General features: G+C 37.8%; 1 protein-coding gene across 8 annotated transcripts in view; it reads left to right on the top strand.

Annotated features, from left to right (window-relative positions):
• Positions 1 to 23,253, top strand: part of NEK10 (NIMA related kinase 10) — a 205,266-nt gene that overhangs the window by 106,160 nt on the left and 75,853 nt on the right. For 7 of the 8 annotated variants that reach the window (XM_069473323.1, XM_069473319.1, XM_069473321.1 and 4 more), the window contains 2 exons: positions 13,525 to 13,654; positions 14,203 to 14,273. The exons of the other annotated variant lie outside the window; for it this stretch is intronic. In XM_069473323.1, coding sequence (XP_069329424.1) covers positions 13,525 to 13,654; positions 14,203 to 14,273 — 201 coding nt within the window. The remainder of the gene's footprint in view (positions 1 to 13,524; positions 13,655 to 14,202; positions 14,274 to 23,253) is intronic. 8 annotated transcript variants of the gene reach the window in all.

Genomic DNA, 23,253 nt, shown 5'->3' with positions numbered 1-23,253 from the left:
ATAGTAAAGCTTGTTCAACTTTTATAAATTCCTTGACTAGAATGTGTTTTGTTTTTAGACCACAATACTCAGGTTTCTCTAACTATATTGATTGGCATATTATTCAGATCTTATATATCCTCATTATGTCAATGATGTATCTTTAAAAAATTTAGTGGGCTTTATAATAATCTTACTTTAATTTTATGCAATGTAATACAAATATGTTAAGTCTCATGAATCTTTATTTTTAATTGTAACTTTTACCAATAACGAGTGGCTATCATTGTACTAAATACTTTTTTTGCTTGCTTGTCCCAAATAGTCTCTTTGTTTTATATTAGTATTGTCAATTCTCATTTTCATTGTGGTCCTTGGTTATTTTTATTTTTTCCTGTTGTTGTATTGAATTTGTAATGACCCTGTCTGGAATTATTTGTCTTTCCATTGACTACTAAGGACTCTCTTCTTGGGCAGGGGTTCTTTCTTTTTTGTTTCTTTTCTTTCTCACACAATGACCCTGTTCACAAAGCTTGTTACTTTATACTTTTCATAAATTTAATAAAGGAGAGGAAAATTTTAAAGTAATACATATGTCAATTTAAAATCATTGAACCTTTAGCGTTGGTACAATCAATTAATGTGACACTCTCTAAATGTAATAAACAAAACAAAGTACAATCCTTATTTCACTTTTCCCTTCCCTCCCATTTAAATTGCCAACATCCAAGGAAAGGAGAAGGGTAAAAATTACTTGAGTGTGTGTAAATAAAGATACTCTGTGCCTTATATTTAAAAATGTGATGCATTTGGCAATCGTTATAACTCACTGGACAGGTCACTTTCCTATTGTATAAGAAAGGAAAACTAAAGCACAAGGAAGATTTCTAGTTTTCCATAGCCCTAAAATGTTGATGTGTCATTCCATTCAGCCACACCAGGTTCATTGCTAAATTGATTTATTCTGTCTGTATAGAGTTGGCATCCCATGGCCTACTGGGAGAGCAGTTAATTCCTAAATGGAACACAATAAATCTGGAACTGATAAAGTGCTTTATTTCCTTTTGTTTTGAAAATCTATAGTTATTATATCAAAAGAGAGAAAAAAAGGATTATTTCTGTAAGTGTTCAGAGATTAAGATTAATTTTAGTGGTGGTAGCTGAGACTATGGAAGTTTTCAAGGATAATGCTTTTAAAGAAAGTAAAAGCTGCTTGCCTTGCATTTTAGTGAGCAGTAAGTAAAGAGAAGTTGAGGTAGACCATTTAGTTCCTTGCTTACAGAAGGAGGGAAATTAGCAACTTAGTGAAAATTTGGTAGTAAAATGGTAGTAAAAGTGGATCCTCACTCTTTAACTTTTACCTAGAAACCTAGAAGTCATATACTGGGTAATTGATTATTTTTAAACCTTAATTTTTAATCAGATTAGTAGAAACAATAACCAATTATGGCAAACCAGAATGTCAGCAAAGTATCAAGGAAAACAGCTTCTTGTCATGTTGGAGTGATAGACAACTAGGAGCAGTTTACTAAAATGTGACTTAAAATTCCTCTTTCCTTGCTCTCTGAAATCTCTTCCTTCTTTATTCCCTTTATTCTGTCTTTATCCCACACACTAACGGGAGTGACATTTCTATAAAGATGCTCTATGTGTGGCCTTGGACTCAATATCATATCAGGCTATTGTTCTTCAGCCCACCAACACTCACTGTCAGATATATTGGCCCTGGACATCCCATGTTTTTATCCTTTTTCCTCATTTCTCCTTATTGACTTCCCAGAAATATCTGCCATAGATAACATAAAAGAATACATCACTAATTGTGGGAACTCAGGCATTGGCCTGAGGGAAGATATTCTGGGTGAAGGAAGCTCTTTGGTCCTCTTCAAATATCACTGAATCTGTGTTTGTTTGTTTGTTTGTTTTTTTTTTTTTTTTGATAGCTTTCTTTGTATTGGCTTAGCAAGTGGGAGACAGAATGCAGTTGGCCGTGAGGAATCTGCCAGAGGCCACGGCCAGAGGTTTTTCATATATTCAGAGTGAGGGAACTTCTGCTTCAAAGATGAAAAAGAAACACATTTCTTTTCTTCTTCAGCCACATAAGATTACAGATTTAGTATCTATCCTCCCAGCCTATTATGAGCAAATACAGTGGTGATTCAGTTTAAGACATCTATAATTTTAAAAAGTGACTTTTATAATAAATATGTTAGCTATTTTTTAGAATAAAAATGTCTCATTTTGTTTAAAAATCTTAAAATGCAGATTTAATCCTGTACCAAAGTAATACATTATCAGCATTGTTTACATGTTCACAAATTTGTTTGTGAGTAGAATAAAATTTAATTTTGAAAATATTATTCAACATAGTGCTGGAAGTCCTAGCTAGAGCAATCAGGCAAGAGAAGGAAATCAAGGGCATCCAAATGGGGAAAGAAGAGATCAAACTATTGCTTTTTGCTGGTGGTATGATCTTATATCTAGAAAACCCCAAGGATTCCACCAAGAGACTTCTGGAATTGATAAATAAATTCAGCAAAGTCTTAGGTTATGAAATCAATGTACACAAATCAGTAGCATTCCTATACACCAATAACAGTCAAGCTGAGAATCAAATCAAAGACTCAATACTTTTCACAATAGGAACAAAGAAAATAAAATATCTAGGGATATATTTAACCAAGGAGGTGAAAGACCTCTACAGGGAGAACTACGAAACACTGAGGAAGGAAATCGCAAAGGAGGTAAACAAATGGAAAAACATATCATGCTTATGGATCAGCAAAATTAGCATTATTAAAATATCTGTACTGCCCAAATTGATTTACAGATTCAGTGCAATCCCCATTAAAATACCAACATCATTTTTCAGAGATCTAGAAAAAATAAGTCTATGCTTCGTATGGAACCAGAAAAGACCCCAAATAACCAAAGCAACCTTAAGCAAAAGGAACAAATCGAGAGGCATCACTTTACCAGACTTCAAGCTATACTACTAACAGAAAGAGCATGTTACTGGCACAAGAACAGAGAGAGACCAATGGATCAGAACAGAGAACACAGATGTAAAACAATCCTTATGTTGCCATCTGATCTTTGACAAAGCAGACAAAAACACACACTGGGGAAAAGAATCTCTATTCAGTAAATGGTGCTGTGAAAACTGGATAGCCACATGCAGAAGACTGAAACAGGATCTGCACCTCTTACCACTCACAAAAATTAATCACGATGGATAACAGACTTAAACCTAAGGCATGAAACTATAAGAATTCTCGAAGAAGAGCTTGTAAAACTCTTATTGATATCAGCCTAGGCAAAGAATTTATGAAGAAGATCCCAAAGGCATCATAGCAACAACAAAAATAAATAAAGGGGACCTGATTAAATTAAAAAGCTTCTGCACAGTCAAGGAAATAATCAACAGAGTGAACAGACAAGCTATAGAATGGGAGAAAATATTTGCTTGCTATATATCTGATAAAGGGCTACTAACCAGAATCTACAAAGAACTCAAGCAAATCAGCAAGAAAAAATCAAACCACCCCATTCAAAAGTGGGCAAAATACCTGAACAGAAGCTTTTCCAAAGAAGATAGACTATGGCCAATAAACATATGAAAAAATACTCAACATCTCTAATCATCAGGGAAATGCAAATCCAGACCACAATGAGATGTCATCTAACTCCAGTGAGAATGGCTTTTAGCAAAAAGTCCCAAAACAACAGATGCTGGCATGGATGTGGAGAGAAAGGAACACTTATACACGGTTTGTGGAACTGCAAACTAGTACAACCTCTATGGAAAGTAATATGGTGATACCTCAAAGACCTAAAAGTAGAACTACCATTTGATCCAGCAATCCCATTATTAGATATTTACCCAGAGGAAAAAAAGTCCTTTTATCAAAAAGACACTTATATGTGGATGTTTACTGCAGCACAATTCACAATCACAAAGATGTGGAATCAATCCAAATACCCATCAATATATGAGTGGATTGATAAAATGTGGTACATGTATACTGTGGAGTACTATTCAGCCATAAAAAATGGTGAACTAATATCTTTTTTTAACAATGGATAGAACTGGAGATCATTCTTCTAAGTGAAATATCTCAAGAAAGGAAAAACAAACAACACATGTACTCACTATTAAATTGGAACTAATGGATCAACAGCCATGTGCAGATATGGTAGTAAAATTCAGTGGAAATCAAGCAGGTTGGAGTGGGGAGGAGGGGATGCATAAACTCAAGCCTAATGGTTATAGTGTGAACCATCTGGGTGATGAGCACACTTATAAATTTGATTCAAACCGTACAAAAGCAATTTACATAACCAAAACATTTGTGCCCCTGTAATACTCTGAAATAAAAAAATAAAATGTCAATTCAAAAAATTTCAATATTATTTATTCTTTTTTTATTTTTAATTTTTTTTTATTTCAGCATATTATGGGGCTACAAATGTTTAGGTTACATATGTTGCCTTTGCTCCACCTGAGTCAGAGCTTCAAGCATGTCCATCCCCCAGATGGTACGTACTATACCCATTAGGTGTGTATATACCCATTCCCTCCTCCCGCCTCCCATCTATCCGACACTCAGTGAATGTTACTACGACATGTGCAAGTAAGTGTTGATCAGTTAATACCAATTTGATGGTGAGTACATGTGGTGCTTGTTTTTCCATTCTTGTGATATTTCACTTAGTAGAATGGGTTCCAGCTCTATGCAGGGTAATATAAGAGGTGCTAGATCACCATTGTTTTTTGTGGCTGAGTAGAACTCCATGGTATACATATACTGCATTTTATCAATCCACTCATGTATCAATGGGCACTTGTGTTGTTTCTACATCTTTGCAATTTTGAATTGTGCTGCTATAAACATTCTAGTGCAGATGTCTTTTTAATAAACTGTCTTTTGTCCCTTTGGGTAGATGCCCAGTAATGGGATTGCTGGATCAAATGGTAATTCTACTTTGTAGCTCTTTGAGGTATCTCCATACTACTTTCCACAGAGGTAGCACTAGTTTGCAGTCCCACCAGCAGTGTATCAGTGTTCCTATCTCTCTGCATCCACACCAACATGTATTGTTTGAGACTTTTTGATAAAGGCCATTCTCGCTGGAGATAAGGGATATCTCACTGTGGTTTTGATTTGCATTTCCCTAATGATTAGAGATGTTGAGCATTTTTTCATGTTTTGTTGACTTGATCTTTAATGTTTAAGTCACACTGAAAAACAAATTTAATCTTTGTTTTAAAACTGTGTACATATCTGTCATTAAAATGTTTTTAAACCTTATTTGGTAAACACAGCATTTGGAACAGGAATAAATATTATAAATAATCTCTCTTTCTTACAGATATGAAGATTAATATCCACCCACCCCACCCCCAAAGTCAAATAGCATACTTGAGGCCACAGAATAGTTAAATGCCAATTCATGAGATAAATTTTATTTTTTAAACTAGTCTATTTTTTTCATTGGCACTTTATAAATTTTAATTATTTAGTTTATGTGTTAGTTGTCTTCTTTGATAGAATGTAAACTCCACAAGGCCAGGGATTTTTGTATGTGTGTTTTGTTTGCTGCTGTATCCCCGACTCCTACAGTAGTACCTGGCACTTAGTATCAATGCATATTTACTTAATAAATGAAAAAAATAACTATCTGGGGAATAATACAGGCTGTAAATCCTTTGTTGTCAGACCATCTGTATGAACCTGCATAGTAAGAGAACATTTCATCCAATAGATAGAAGTTGATCTAGGTGTTAAAGCATGGTGGTATACCTTGGGGAGGAAGAGGTGAACATGCCAGATAAGGGTTGCCATGAACTAGGGGCAAAGATCAGGAGGGCTGTCAGCATGGATGTGACAGGTTAAGAATAGGCCACCACTAGTGTTTTGAGATCATATATACTTCACCCAAACTGGACCTGCTGGTAAGGACAGCCTGACACTGCTGTCACCACTACCAACAATTTTACCTTAATAGTAAAAAAGTCCTTGGCTTAATCTGACTTTGACTTCAGTAGACTGAGGGTCAAATATTTGGTTGTCCACTCAGAACTTCTCAGAATTCAGGAATATGATAGTCTCTTCTTCAGTACCATGTTTATCTTGCCGTCTATTTTTTTCTAGCCCACTTATGGTCACGGTCTCTATGAAATGTGGCAGATCTCTGTGTGTAATAATAATGCCACTTTGCATTTGTATAGCGCTTAGTATTCTTCATGGCACGTATGCATGTATTATCTCATGAACAGATTCTAAATAAATTGTAGTGTCACATAAAATGGCCTGAAATCAATTGTGTCATTTGGGCAATGTCCACTGATCCTATCAGAAAATGACTCATCCTTTTCCAGTAAAAATGACAAACCAATTGAAGGCAGATCTGTAACCACACTGGTAATCACAGGTCCTGGTTTGCATAATGCAGTGTCAATCTATTCTGCTTTTTACTATTATGAATTTTATGTATATTATATATAAAATGCTTCCCTAGCTTAAAGAAGCATTAACCTATGAAATAATGTATTGGTTTTAGTTGTAACAGCCTTCTACCACTTATTCATACAACGTGTATTGATAACTCTTCCAACTAGAGTGTCTTGCTACTCTGGTTCATAAAATGTTACTCAGGGGTCCAAATTATGTGTAGGAGCAAAGAGAGTCACCTCCTCCACCACCATTTTGAAGGATCGATAACTTGAGTCTGTAAAACAAACCAATGAAAGATTAACAGGCAAAAAGGAATATGAATTTATTGCATGCACGGGAATCTCACAAAATATGAAAACTCAAAGAAAGGGCCAGATGATTGAAGTTTTTATACCATCCTGAGGTTACAGAAAGAATACAGGCTTGGACTGTAGTGAGACAGGTTATGGGAAGGAGACAAAAGGGAAGACATGGCTAGTGAAGGTGATCTTGTTATGCAGATTGCTGTGGTTTGAATGTTTGCCCCCTGCAAAACTCATATTGAAACTTAATCCCCAATGTGGCAGTATTAGGAGGTGGGATCTTTAAGAGGTAATTGGATCATGAGAGAAGAGCCCTTATGATTAATTCATGGATTAACGGATTAATGAGTTATAATGAGAATGAGACTGGAGGCTTTATAAGAAGAGGAAGAGAGACCTGAGCTAGCACACTGAGCTCCTTCACCATGTGATACCCTGTGCCACTTCATTTGGGACTCTGTAGAGAGTCCCCACCAGCAAGAAGTCTCTCATCAGATGTGGCCCCTTGACTTTGGATTTCTCAGCTTCCAACACTGTAAGAAATAAATTCCTTTTATTATTATTTTTTTTTCTTTTTTTTCTTTTTTCTTTATTTATTTTTTTTGAGACAGAGTCTCATTCTGTTGCCCGGGCTAGAGTGCCATGGCATCAGCCTAGCTCATAGCAACCTCAAATTCCTGGGCTCAAGCAATCCTTCTGCCTCAGCCTCCTGAGTAGCTGGGACTATAGGCATGCACCACCATGCCTGGCTAACTTTTTTCTATATATTTTTAGTTGTCCAGTTAATTTCTTTCTATTTTTGAGTAGAGACGGGGTCTCGCTGTTGCTCAGGCTGGTCTCGAACTCCTGACCTTGAGCGATCCTCCCGCTTCAGCCTCCCAGAGTGCTAGGATTACAGGCGTGAGCCACCGTGCCCAGCCTAAATTCCTTTTCTTTATAAATTATCCAGTTTCAAGTATACTATTATAGGCCACAGAAGAAAGACAAAAGACAGATGAAACCTGTGGTAGCAGTTCTTAGAAAGAACAGAGGATGGCCTATGGTGTCTGTCAGACCCTGAAAGTGTCAAACTGTTAGTCTCTCTCCTATGAGTTCATTTTTCCTAGATGCAAACAAGGAATAGTGGAGCTCAAATTTTTATATCACTAATGTGGATTTTTATATCACTAATGTAGATTTTCTCTACAGATACAAATCTTTCCCATAAAAGATAGATTTTCAAGGCTATTCCTGTGGCTTGCAGCCTTTCTGTATAGCCATATTGAAATATGCCAAAGGAGTATATTTTTGGGTGAAATATTCTGGTTTTCTTCGCGTACATCTCCCTATACACAATCCTTAGGAGGTAGGTGACCCAGTGAGAGAGTTTGGCATTTAGAAATCAGTCATGGCCCATCTTTACTGTGGGACTAATGAGGCATTTCTGATAGCTTATACTCCAGCTTGTTTATTATATTTAACTTAACGTTTATAGAAACGTTTTCTAAAAAGATTTTTAAAAACTGGGCCTGAATTTAACATTTCATATATTCAAATATGTTTTGTACTTTAAGATGCTGCTTAAGTTTGAAAGAACTTTTAACTCATTGATTTCACTGGTGTGAAGACATATTAATCCATGGCTTCATGCAACATGAGAGAAATGTGCCAAATGCCCCATATACATACCTTGCTTGGCTATTTTTGTAAAGTAAGTACAGAAAACCATATATAGAAGAAAGATGACTTGAGCACTAACAAAGGACAGTACACAAATAATGCTGCAACTAGGATTGCCAAAAAAAATATAAGGGGTCCAAGGAAATTTGAATTTTGAATGAGCACCAAGTGTTTTTTAGTTCATGTCCCCAATATTGTATTTTTTAGTATAAATATTTCCCAAGTATTGTGCTTTTTTAGTAATTAAGATTTACTTGGTGTCCTCTATTTTTACTGGATAAAGCTGCCAACCCTAGGTGCAGCCTAGGGGCAGGCAGGCTCTAAAATCTATGTTAAAGGCATGCTAGTTTCTTTCAGTGGCATAGTGTATTATTCCAGGGCTCATGAACATGTTGTCTAATTCCCTTTTCTCTCTGTAAGAGGTTTATGTTCAGAAAAGCCTTAGATCTGTTTAGATAGCAAATCATTTTTAGCTATCTACTTAATGGCAGCAGGTATCTATGAGCTGAGAACATTTCCGTGATGCCAGGCTACAGACGACACATGCTCTGAGAATAAGGCATTTAGAGACTGTTAACATCCAGAATGATGTTACCCACTGGATAACCCCAGCTGTGGATTTGGCAGACATAAATTAATATATTCCAAATTGATTTAGTTTCTTCCTCCACATCTGCTCCCTCTGTATCTGTATTAATGACACTGATACTGATCTAGTCCTTCAAGCCAGATACTTGGGAGCCTGGAGGAGGAGAGGGTCTTCCCCTTCCCTTATCCTCCTCCCCACATCCAATCACTTCTGAAGTTCTGTGAATTTCCTCTTCTCATTTCTTTAGTTACTACATTAGTGGAGGCTCACCCCACCTTCCTGTCTCTCCTCCACCTCAATCCCTTCACTCCTCCGTAGTGGAAAACACCACAGGGCTGATCAGGGTGCTCTTTAACTTTTGTGGATCTAGCGGGATCAGATCATATTTTATCAATGCCATTAAGTACTTACAATAAGTAGGACCTCATAGAAAAAGATCAAGATGTGGATGGATCTCTCTACATTCATGATTCTGCCTGCAGTCTTTTTTGCTAAGCTCTGTTTACCTTAGCAAATATCTGAATATCATGTTGCTCACTCTTTCTAGAAAAATGCACTGAGACTCTTTTTCTCCCTGGCTTCTCCCAACTTCCCTTATCCTCATTAATTCTCCCTCCCACTATAGTGATTGATTTTTGATCCATTTCTCAGCAACAGTTTACCCGCCTCCAGCAACCATAAACATCCAGGGACGTGCACACTACAAACAGTTGCATACACATATGCACACACAGACACAGACGCACACCACATAGCAACACAGACACACACATGCATTTTATCCATCCTGTATTGCTAAATGCTGTATTGAATCATCCTGAGTGCAGCATAATTTGCCTTTCAGTCAATAAATGAAAGTTATTGTCATATGGATTTAATTAGGTCATCTCAGATCAGATTTTTATCCTCAAGAATTCAAATGGGATTTTGCCTCCTGATTGCACAAATGGTGGATCTTGTGTTTGCAGAGAGACAGTTTATGTTCTTTCAAAATTTATGTTTTTGTTTTTTTTCTCAGATAAGTTAGTTCTCTTTCTCCTTTATTTTAAGGCACTCTAGAGAGATGAAAGTGTGATAGCCAATACCTGGGAACTAAATGTACTTTTTAATAGACGCAGAATTAATACATTGCAGTGGGATGCAAAAATCCCTTTTCTATCTGTACCTAGTGAAGCAAATATTATTGGATGGATTACTTCAATAAAAGAAACTTGTCTCTGAACATTTAGCCCTCACTGTGTCCCAAACTCCTCAAGATTCTTTTATTAGTATTTTCTAATACTTGTTAAGGGAACATTTTCTTTTATAATGTCTCCAAATGCTACTTCTAAGATGCTATATCATTGTATTGTCAATAAGATACTTTCTCAATTACAGTTTTTCAATATCTCTCGGTCTTAATTTCTTCTCCAATTTCTCATACCTTTTGACTCCTCCAGCCCTAGTATTTCTTTCTGCTCATTAGTGGTGAATATAAGCTAGGTATTCTGAACTTGTAGTTGCCCAATATTGTAATTTATCATTTGGAGGGTTAAATTTAACCATGAGTCACTAGTGTGATGATGGTGGACACACCAAGAATTAAGGACAAATCTGTAACGGCAGATGCAGTGGAAACACTGAATCTTGACATCAGAAAGTTTCCCTGGGATGCAGAGCAGTTGACCCTGCATCTTTTAGATTAAGAAAAAGCTCCCTGGCACACACACACATTGCTTGAAGTGACTAGATTTGAAGTGCAAATGGCAGCAGAGGTGGAGGTAGAAAAATAAATAGAAATGTCTGCCTCAGGAGGTAATGTGGGGGCAAAGACAGGCTTTAAGGTCTCTCCCAGGGAACTGACTATCTCCTTGCTTCAGATGCTCTGGCCTTTGTCCCACAGGGATACCCAGCTCTCTTGTATACCTCGGAAACAGCCCTTGAAATTCAAGAAAGTAAGAGCATTGTTGACAGGGGATGGGATGTCAGCTCTAATTTATAAATAGGCAAATCGTTCACAGAGTCCATTGCTTTAACCCTACTTTAATCAGTGATTTGTAACAGAGCCCCCATAAGATGCAGCGTCTGTGTGTGCCTGAGGGGCACGAGGAAGGCAGAGTAGATCTGAGAGGCATCAGCATGTGGTTTCAAAGGAAGTCTTGGGTGTGAATGAATGAAGGAAAGAAGCCACTGAAGTGTCAGTGTCTGGGATCTGAGAGGGAAGAAGGGACCGTTCTTTACAATATTGCAACCTGCCACCCTCAGTCCACTCCAGAACTACTTTAATCCAGGTCTATTTTCCCATAGCATTTATCACTTATTAAAATGCCATGTAATTTACTTTAAAATATTTTATTGTATATTATTTTATATCTTCTGTGCCTCTGTTCTTTAGCAGAAGGTAAGCACCATGAGGGCAAGTGTCTGTTGGTATATTCCAAGCAGGAGAGTGACTGGTACTTTGGAGGTGCTTAATAATATTTATTGAATGAATAAAAAAAAATAGCAGTGTTTCAAGAAGTAAGTCTGTTATAGACTGTGTCCCTCCAAAATTCATATTTTGAAATCCTAACCCCCAATTTCATGATATTAGGAGGTGTGGCCCTTGGTAGTTGATTAGATTATGAGGGCTCTGCTCTCACCAAAGGGATTAGTGCTCTTACACAAGAGATATTGGAAAATTGTCTGTCGAGAAAAAAGCTGAAAGCTGTCTTCCAAAGAAGTGTTCTAGCTGTTGGGAGGGAAAGCACACCAGAAATAGGAAATGGAAAAGAGATGTGAGGGGATATGGATGGAGCACTTGTAGCCTCCGCTTCATGATCTTTTGGAAATACGAATCAAATCTTCAGTTCTCAGTAGATGAGAATATGAGAAATTTGTCTGTGGGGAGCCAGACGTTTTTTCTGTTGAGAACACTATTTCTTGTTAAGGCATTCTTTAATGTGAGCAGTTGATGAGGGGACAACAGGAAATAGTTTTTATACACTTAGGACCAGCAGAGCCCTGGAAATCTCAGCCCCAATTCCCCATTATCATATTATTGAGCTCAAAAACAGTATATGTGAAAAGGCTTAACTGAGAGACCTAGAAATCACTTTCCTCTGCAACTACATCCTATAAATCTTAAATCAGGAATTCTTCTTTCTCACAAGAACAGTAATTCCTTGATTCTTTTCTCCTCCCACCCCGCAGACACAGAGTCTTGCTCTGTCACCTGGGCACACACCACCACACCTGGCTATTTTTTCTTATTTTTTTGTAGAGACAACATCTTGCTATGTTGCTCAGGCTGGTCTTGAACTCCTGGCCCTAGGCAATCCTCTCACCCTGGCCTCCCAAAGTGCTGGGATTACGGGCATGGGCCACTGTGCCTGGCCCCTTTGATTATTCTTAACGTGCAATATTAATTTATACCAACCCTGATTGTTTTGATGCCAATTTTTAAGTTTCTTTATACCTTAACCCACTGTTAATCCTTACTCCACTAATTTAGAGGGCTAAGTACGTATTATAGAGCTAAATTATCAAGCTCATTAATTTGGGGGGGGGGCGTGTGTCGAGTGCTTTCAGTACTTTGTTTTTTATTTAATATATATAATAGAAGAAACTACTATTCATACAAAAAATCCAAGGAAACTACATTCTCTTCCACATAAAGAAAATAAAATTTTAAAACTCCTAAACTTTCAGAGATTATTTAAATGTTTAAATTGTGTGACAATTTCAGAAGAGGTGAATATGGTAGATTTATTTCATCATTTCCTGCAACATATTTAAATATGGTCTTAGCCCTACTTCATATGCTAGAGTCGAATAGCAAAGGGGGAAGACTGTATGAGTCAATTTTTCATGTAATAATGTTACATAACTAATTGCTACAGAATCCCGTGGCACTCAACAATAAGCATTTATTCTCAGAATCACAGGTCTGTGTGTCTGCTGGGCTGGTTCTTCTTTAGGCTGCACATTTATGAGTTGTCTAGGTCAGGTTGGTTCTATGTGTCTTATGTTGGAGCCAGGCTGTAAGGGTAAAGCTACCTGGGACACATTCCTCTCCTTGTAGTGGAGAGAAGCTCCTAGAAGGACAAAGGTAAGCACTCAGTCAATACCTGTTAAGTTACGGCATGTGTCACTTCCGTATTCCATTGGTCAAAGCAAGAAAGCACAGTCAAAAGCAAAGGCAGGAGTACATGATGAACACTGCCCAGCAAGAGGCTACAACAAGGGTAGGGATGTACGAAGGCTCCAGGGTAGTAAAGAACTAGGATCATCAGTTCCATCTATCACAGAGGGCTTGTTGTTTCTGGCAATAACACATCCCTGGATACAAGTAGGTAATGTTTATATGATGTATTGATTGGAATTGCTTGATTTTGCTCCCTGATTTATCTGAAGCTGGGAGATTTCAAAGATACTTTTCAATATGCTTACTTGAAATAGTGATTCAGAGTTTCAGATACGTTAAAAAAGTAACTCCAACTACAGCTTGAAAATTAGATCTTCTTTCTGTGCAAATTCTCCTTTGCTTAGTGTCTATTAACACCCTTATTTACTTCAGCCCTGAGGTCCTGAAGAGTGAACCATACGGGGAGAAGGCTGATGTCTGGGCGGCAGGCTGCATCCTTTACCAGATGGCAACTCTGAATCCGCCCTTCTGCAGCACCAACATGCTCTGCTTGGCTACAAAAGTAAGTGACACTGGGTGACAAAAGGGCTTCATGTTGCTAAAAACACCATTCCTTTTCTTCTTAAACGGACCTTTGCGATCTTTATACAACCATTAGCTAAAAGTGGGCATTGTTTTTTTAACTGCATTATCCAACTTAATTTTTGCCTTTCTTCTAAATATATATCACATGCTATGGCATATTTCCCTCTATAATTGTCTTCATTTATTATATAAAATTTTAAAAATAAATATATCAAATTACTTTTGGTCTTTTATTTTTAGTTGCTGTTGGGACTACCCACAATCTAGCTTCTTATGTTATCCCACACATCATTTTATTATGAACCTAAGGTTAACTTTAACTCAGCTTGGAGAATAAAATTCTGTGTTGAAGAACTGCTTAATTGGTATTAATTTTTTATTCGGTTGGGATGTTTTATTTCTGAATAAAATTCGTACGTGAAGTTATGCTGCTTAGTTAGTAATTCTCATGTTATGGCCACGTATTACTGTTCAAAGATATCCATGGCCCTTTACTTCCATCACTCCAGTCTCTTTGTTTTGCAGATAGTGGAGGCGGTCTATGAACCAGTGCCAGAAGGTATCTACTCTGAAAAAGTGACAGATACCATCAGCAGGTAATTAGTCCCACAACTTCAAACATATAGGGACAATTAATAAATACCAAACCTAGAAAAATGTTTGTGCATCATCAGTGATAGTGACTATTTGGAAGCCACTGAAGTGACCAAGAGGAAGTAGTAGTACATTCATTTGAAATGTTGTGCAACCACTGGAATGATTATTTGGAGGCCTTCTATCGACCTATAAAATGCATATGATATGAAGCTAAGACAAACAGGATGCAAAGCTGTCTGCAACTATGACAAAACCCATAAAAGATGCATGAAAATGGAAAAAGTCAGGACAAGAACACATGAAACTGAGAATAGCCATGTTAGATGATAAAATTGCAGTTATCTTTTCACTTCTATTTTTAAATTGGTAATGCGTTTTGTAATAATTTTTCAAAGAAAATCAGAAGCTCCAGCTATCAGTACAGAAGAAGTTTAATGAAAGTCATTATCCACACACACTCCAAAAGTTCTGGCCTGTCCCTCTTGGTCCCATGGCACCATCCCTGCTGACCTCTTACCCATGCCCTCACTTTCCCTCCTGCTCCCTCTGCTTCAGCCACACAGAGCTCCTGCTCATCCTGGCATGTACCCTCCTTCTAGGCCTTTGCCCTTGCTGTCCCCTTTTCCTGGAACACTTGATGCTCAGATATATGCGTGGCACAGGCTCTTGCTTCTTCTGGTCTCGCTGTAGTGTCCCCCTGTCAAAGAGCCTACTCTGATGACCCACCTCAGCACTGCAGCCCCCTTGCCTGCTTCATCTAGCTGACAGCGCCCATCTCCCCCGACTTATATACATGTGCATACACACTTTTTGTTTATTGTCTGTCTCTTCCCTACCAAAATGTAAATTCAAGAGTAGGGACTTGGTCAGTTTAGTTCACAGCTGTTTAGTGCCTAGAGCAGTGCCTGGCACAAAGTAGAGCCTTAATAAATATTGGTTGTTTCAATAAGTTTATCTGGCTGATTAGTACTTCTGGACCGTCTTAGGTACTTAAGTTGCCCCAAGATTATTTCTCCATCCCATCAAGCTAAACCAAATTCTCAGTATTCTGGATTATAGAAACTCTAGATCACCCCAGATAGAATCATTTTCCATCCCCGTTCCCGAGTCTCTTAAAGCGTGTTGTGAAATCCATCCCAGCACTTAGCCCTGATGGAATGTAATAGATTTATTACTGTGCTTGCGCCCCTTTCCCTTTGCTTTCTCCTCCCAGCCCATTGTTTGTACTAATAGTTACTCCTCACCTGTTTGTGGGATTCCATCTTGAACCTTTCCTTCTTTGGCACAATACTGACCTGCAGTCTTAGGAGCTTCAGGCTCTGGGGTCAGGCCTAGCTGGGGCTGCATCCTGTAAACTGCAGACTCTGAACAAGTAATGTGACCATCACTTCTGCATCTCTGTTTCGTTATCTAGTAAAATAGGGATCATAATAGTATCAATCTCATTGGGCTGATGTGATGATTATACAACGTACCGTATGCAAATCCCTTAGCATAGGACTTGGTTAATGGTAAATACTTGAGTAATTTTGGCAATTATCAGTGTTAATATGATGGGAAATGAGCTGTAACCTCTCTCTAAATCATCTGAATTCCACATATACTGGATCATGCCCTGATGCTAATGAATTCAGACAAATGTATTTAAACTGCTCATCTTTACAGTTTGTTCCTGTTCTCTGTTATTTATTTTTTGGAAAATATTAATACCCTAAAATGAATGAAGTCTCCAGAGATGTCAAGACAAAAGTACCATTTTTGCTCATTTATTTTTTCCTTTTCATAGGTATTTGAGTGCCACGAAGGGCAAGGGAGGGGTAGTGCAAAGAAAAAGCTACAGAGACACTGCTCTGTTGATGTGAATATAGGCAAAGAGAACCACAAGTCTCTTCTGGGTTCCTTGGCTATTGGTACCATTGTTAGCCTCCTGAGGTTAATGGACTAGTGGGAGAGTCAGATAGCAACCTTATAGTGTAAAAGTTTAGAGCATCATTAGATTCTGGAACTGACTGAATTGTGATCTCTCATCTTTCACTCAATTTAACTTTCCTGAGCCCCAATTTTCTCATCTGTGATGTTTGGATAGCGATAGTAACTACTTCATGGGCTTGTCTTGAAGCTTAAATAAGATAATGCCTCTGATGCACTCAGCACAGTACCCAGCACATAGTAAGCTTGCAATAAAATTAGCTATTGTTATTAATAATGATATTATATTATTTACAGAATTAAGTATATAAAACAAATTATGATAAGTGCAATAAAAAGCAATAAAGGGGGCAATGACAGATTACAGAAGGACCTGGGCTGGCTTGGGCATTTGGGAAGTTTCTCTGAAGAAAGGACACATAATCTGACCTGAACAATCAATAACTCGCAATTAGTTAACAGAGTGGAGAAAGCATTTCACAGACCAGCCTCTGTGAAGGCTTTGCTGAGGAAACCAGCTTGTTAATTTGAGGAACTCAAAATAGTGATGTAGCATGTTAAGTAAGGGAGAGAAGAGCCAGCAAATGATTTGACGCTGGGAAAGGGTGACAAAGGCCACGTGGACTAGGTCTTGGAGGCTGCGTTGAGGGTTCTGAATTTTTACCTTGAGTGCTGAGGAGAGGACTGAGGGTTATATTGGCAGGCTGGGACACGGTGAAAATTTCTTCTTCAGCAGAGATCATGCTGACTGATCTATGGGGAACAGCCTGGCAGGGAATGAAAGTGGGAGGACGAAGCAGTTTTACTTGCCCCCGGGAGGTGACGGTGACTTGGATGAAGTGGTATTGTAGGGGCAGAAAGAAGTGGGATTGTTTCCACTGTAGGCTGGAATTTGCTTCTGTTCATTAGGGGGTTCAATTGTAAGAGGATTCAAAAATACTTCGGTTAACTGGGAAAATGGAATGACATTGGAAATATGACAAGAATTGGATTTATTTGGTGGAGCTTCAGTAAATGGAGCCAAGATCAAGGCGTAGAAGTTATGGGGACGCCAAGGTCAGCTCGCCAGTAGGAAGCGTTTGTCAGAATTAGAGATGTCCACAGTGAACAAGGATGTTCGGGGGGTTGCGAGTTCACTCTCACCAGAATACTTCAGAGGATGAATGATCACCTATTAGGGAACTTCAGATTAAATGTTTTTGAGGTCACTTTTAAATCTGAATAACAAGATGTCATAATAAGTTAGAACTGACAATTTAATTTTATGACTAACTATAAATTAAGATTGCAGGGTGCATTCTGTTACAAATTTATTTTCATTTAGAGTTATTCAAGACTCCTCATTGTCTGAGTTTACATTCCAAATAAAGTTTTATCTTTAGAAAATTGGACATAAAACAAAAATCAGTCATGGGTTTCATGCAATTGCATATTTAATTTGCTTTGGATTTTTATTATTAAAAAAATTAAGTTACAAAAGATTTAGGGACCAAATTCAAATTTCCTATTTTCTTCAAGAAATTGATGTAAGGGGCACATAAAGCCAAAAGTGTTCTTAATGGTCATTTATGACTCAGCAAAACACCAGGCTCAGGGGCAATCACTAGTAATTTGATAGAGCCTTTGAAATATAAGACAACTATTGATGGGAAAGTGTGTTATAATCATTCTTAAACTATGTATTGTTTCTAATTATATATATCTTCTTTCTTCTCTTTTAGTATCTTCTCATTTCTATTTCCTACATCCTTGTCAAGTAGAGCTCACACAGTTTGCATTTCTAATGTGCAGCATCTTTCCTTTTTCCTGTTTGCTCATGTGGTGTATAAGCACATTTGTTATTGAAACTTTTCTTTCTTAGCAGACATTTAAATTGCAAGAATAACTTAGCAACCCTGAAGCGTTTGGGGCAGAAAATAAATATATTTTGTTGTTCTGCCCAGTACCAGCATTACTATTTTTACCTACCGGTACACTGTTAAGAGAGTATTGTCTGTTTACTTTTTAAAAAGGAAGAACATTTCCTTTTATGCACAAAATATTCCAATTGCCTTATTTTTCTCTCTCTGTGCCTGGTTGCATAAGCTGTCTGGTGCTTTGTTTCAGAGACAGTCATGACCACTAACAAAGTTCTTTTGGTTGGCTTGAAGGACAAATGGATCTTTGTATTTTTCACCTTACCTTCAACTCTTTGTTTCTTAAAACAGGAATACAATGGAACACTCTATTTTCTATTTCTATTTCTATTTCTATTTTTCTCCTCATTGTATCTGGTCTCTCAGAGTGGAGTGGGGGGTAGGTGAGGTGAGAGGAACATCCCAAATTTTTTCTAGAACAAGATTTTATGCCTATTTGATTAGAGAACAATCTTAGGTAGACAATCTTCAGCCTGTATTATGACTCTAATTTGGTCACTCTTAAGAATTTTTCTGAAATATCTAAGCAGGGAGTCATTTCAAAGCAATGAGGCTAACCTGGAACTTCTGGTAGGAGATGTTCCTGAGAGTCCAAAAGTCTGTGGCCAAATATTTTGAGTTATGTAGGCATATTCTTTAGTTGTTTGGCTGAGGCTTTTTTTCGTTTATTCATTGATTAATTTATCCATTTGCTGAGTACCTTCAGGACCCAGATTCCATTTTACATGCTGGGGAGATCAGAGTGAAAGGGACATATCTCCTTCCCCCCAAGAAGTTTCCAATCTAGTGGTGAAATAGACCATTGCAATACAATAATTACAGGAGTTTTAAGTACTTAAATGCAGACAGGGCAACGGGAACAAACAAAAGGGGGCCAGGAAGTCTGTCTGAGGGCAGTCCAAAAAGTCTTCCTAATGGAGACTGCGAAAAGAGTGGGATTTTGGCAAGCACATAAAGGACGGTGACTGGGAAAAGACTGATACCATCAGCAAATATAAACAAATTCACGCAGACAGAATAAAATAAGCAAAGAAATGGAGGCATAGGAGAGCCAAGTGCTGTTTGGAGAGGTACAGGGAGAAGCTTAGGGTGTGTTGCTGAGCAGGGGCGGGAAAGAGTGGTCAGAGGTCAAGGCCAGTTTGAGAAGGACCTTGTGTGGCATTCTGGGAATTTTAATTTTATTCTATTGGGCCATGAGAAGCTTTGAGGAATTTTGAGTAGAGGAATAATATAGCAAGAGTTAGGAATATCATTCTGGTAGCAGTTTATGGTACAATCAGAGGTGGACAAGAAAAGAGCATGTCATTTAGGAGACTCAGTCGTCCAAGCAAGTGAGGATGTAACAGATCATTAACTGTAGGATCAGAGGGGAAGGATATGGGTTCAAGAAATACTTAGAAGGTAGAAGCCACAGGACTTTGGTGTCTATTAAATGTGGGAGGGAATGGAGGAGAAATAAAAGTGTGGATTTTTCTTTTCAATTTATTGAGCTTTTACGATGTGCCATCACTTCACAGAAATTACCTTATTTAATCACCATACCAGTTTGATGAGGTAGATACTGTGATTGTCCCACTTAATGGGTGGGCTATCTGACACTCAGAAGCTATGTAACTTGCTCAAGATCAGAGCTTATAAATGGTGAACTGGGCTTTAAAGCCCAGCAATCTGAGCCAGAGCCTGAATGCCTAGCTATGATGCTGAACTGCATCTTCCTGGTGGTGCCTTTTCCAGGAAAGGCAAATACAGGACCAGGAACAACCTTGGGCAAGAAGATGACTAAATGCCAGGAGAACAGAGGTCATTCCAGTTCCCATTTACCATAATATATAACTATATATTTGTAAAAGTAGCTTGCATTGCTCTTTTGATTTTAAAAAAAGCTCAGCTGATAATTAAGCTGCTAATATTACATTCAGTTTAAACATCTATAGTCTAATAATTTAGAGTATCTGCACTAATGAAAGGCTTAGATGCTAGTGTTTTGGTTTTTTTGTTTCTTTTCTCACATGGCAGTCATAACCAACACTAGGTCAACCAAGTATTTTTAGCAGCTTTAACTCCTTTTGCTAAGTAAGTGAAGGTAGATAAAGAACCTGATTCAATTGGAAAGTGAAATTCAACAACTTAACTTCTTTTGTGGTTATGAGCAAAAGTAAGAAACTTGAATACAAATATTTTGTTGCCACGCATGTACCTATGACCAATGCAGGGCCCTTGTGCTCAAACAGTCCTGTGCTTGGGGTTTAAGGCTCTGTTTTCAAGGTCTTGAAATTCTTAATAATTTTGTATTTGAATTTGTGCTTGGATATGAAGTCAATGGGACAAGAAGCATGTCCTGGGGGATTGGAGCCTCAGCCTTTTCATCCCTCCAGCTCCCCACCTCCCCTGCATGGTTTTTTTCCCCAGCCATTTGCTTCCTGTCACTCTAAGTTCCCACCTGGACTCCACCTCTACCTGCAACTCCCTGCTGATGCCCTGTACCTGGCACTGCCATTGGAAGGCTTGGTATTCTACCTTCCCCCTCCTCCCCTGTGGGGGTGTGACTGCAGGTGAGGACAGAGGGTGGAGCAAGTGCCCTATTTTATCTTGGGTTGGAGCAAAGAAGACACTATCCCTGACTAGGCTGACAGTAACAGAGCACATTCAGTGGATAACCAGTGGGTCCTTTTCCCCACCCCCAATCAGGTTCATCTCATTAGCATGGAGGTTGTAATCTCCTGGGGGGTCACCTGTCTATCATCAGTTGGGACACTGGGCTGTGGGAACAGGAGATTGACTTCTCCACTCCCCCCTAGAATCCCCCATTTTCATTTTGCACTGGGCACCCCACAAATTATGTAGCTGCCTTATCTCCACAATCTTCTGCCTTACTCTGTATATAATAAATTCATAGAGTGAACTTTGTTTAACATGAATTCAGCAGATATATAAGTAGCTGTCATAACCAAAGTGCAAGCCCACTGCCTTAGAACTTTTTTTTTTTTTTTTGGTTGATCAGCACCTGGTATGGTTTTCTTTCTTTTTTTTTTTTTATTTCAGTATATTATGGAGGTACAAATGTTTAGCTTACATGTATTGCCTTTGCCCCGCCCAAGTCAGAGCTTCAATCGAGTCCATCCGCCAGATGGTGCGTACTACACCCATTAGGTGTGAATATACCCATCCTCTCCTCCCCGCTTCCACCTGCCTAACACCCAATGAATGTTACTGCTATATGTGCACATAAGTGTTGATTAATTAATACCAATTTGATGGTGAGTACATGTGGTGCTTGTTTTTTCCATTCTTGGGATACTTCACTTAAAATGGGCTCCAGCTCCAGCCAGGATAATACAAGAGGTGCTAGATCACCATTGCTTTTTGCGGCTGAGTAGTACTCCATGGTATACATATACCACATTTTATTAATCCACTCATGTATTGATGGGCTCTTGGGTTGTTTCCACATCTTTGCCATTGTGAATTGTGCTGCTATAAACATTCTAGTGCAGATATCTTTTTTATAGACTGTCTTTTGTTCCTTTGGGTAGATACCCAGTAATGGGATTGCTGGATCAAATGGTAGTTCTACTTGTAGCTCTTTGAGGTATCTCCATATTACTTTCCACAGAGGTTGTACTAGTTTGTAGTGTATGAATGTTCCTATCTCTCTGCATCCACACCAACATTTATTGTTTTGGGACTTTTTGATAAAAGCCATTCTCAATGGAGTTAAGTGATATCTCATTGTGGTTTTGATTTGCATTTTGATTTGATTTTGATTTGCATTGATGATTAGAGATGCTGAGCATTTTTTCATATGTTCATTGGCCATTAGTCTATCTTCTTTTGAAAAGTTTCTGTTCATGTCCTTTGCCTGGAATTTAAAAAGAAAAAGCATAAAGATAAAGCAATATCTTAAAACCTAAGTAAGACTCTTGTGTATTTTAGTTATGGTTAATAAACTCAATAAGAAAGAATAATTAGCAAATTATCACTTAGAGTCTTATATTGGCTTCTGTTATGAAGAATAATTGTGTGCTAATAATGCTGAAACCTTGCCTGGAGACAGCAGTATAGGTGAAAGTTGCATTACCTGACTATGGGTTGCTAAATCAAATACAAGATGTGAAAATTAGATATTTTCCTCAAAATCCAAAAAAGTTAAATTTTATTGAGAAGTATGCATGATTTCAGTGTACTTAGAGAATTTGAATTTAAAAATAAAAAGCATACTATAGTGAATTGCAGAAGTATTTAACCAATGACCTTGATAATTGGTTTCATGGGCATATAGAATAGCCTTCTATTAGTGTTTAGCTGTGACATGAACAATGCTCCCTTTACTGTGCTGATTAATATTTTCTACCTCTAAAATCACATAAAATATTAGCATGCAATGTGTCAAATAAGCTGCTTTAAAAAAAATTACCACTGTTAAAGAAAAATAAAAATGAAGGCCACAATTTAGACCCATCCCAAGGCCAACTGCCTATAATCACATAGTCACAACTTAAGTCAGACAATTTACAACTATTGTGTACCCACAAAAATTAAAAAAAAATTTTATTCTGAAGTCCTTGAAATTCTATCTCATCGTAAATAAAACACAAAATGTAAGCTTTACATCCTTGTCAGCATGATTCAGTGAAACTAAACCAATCATCTATGGACAAATCAGCTCACTCTGTTTGCCTTAAAAAGAATGATAATCTATAAAAGCCAATCATGAAAAAGATCAAAATACTTCCTACTTTATGTGTTATAAACTGTGCTGTAACTGTTGTAAAGTGAGCTTCTCATTCTCATTCTCAAAGTCTCTTGGTTTATGAATTGTTCTTTTGTATGCACAATAAGCTTCTACAATTTTAAAATTTGATCTGATTTTATTTTTGACACTAAAAACATCTTAAACCTCTAAGTAACTGGGTTGTGTTTTATATTTATGATTTCATGCTATGTAAGACTCTCATTAATCAAGTGCTGTTAATATTGCTAATATACAGCTGGAAAAGGATAAAAAGTTGTGACTCCCAAAACCTTGCCTGTTTTTGGTGCATCCAGGGTGGTCATCAAGGCCTATATTATTAGGATCCCTCTGTGTTTCACTGGCCAATGAGCTAGCAGTGATTTCAGAAAGCAGCCAACCCAC

The sequence above is a fragment of the Eulemur rufifrons genome, chromosome 7 (assembly GCF_041146395.1).
Source record: "Eulemur rufifrons isolate Redbay chromosome 7, OSU_ERuf_1, whole genome shotgun sequence".
Classification (NCBI taxonomy): domain Eukaryota; kingdom Metazoa; phylum Chordata; class Mammalia; order Primates; family Lemuridae; genus Eulemur; species Eulemur rufifrons.
This window is presented reverse-complemented; position numbering and strand designations above follow the sequence as displayed.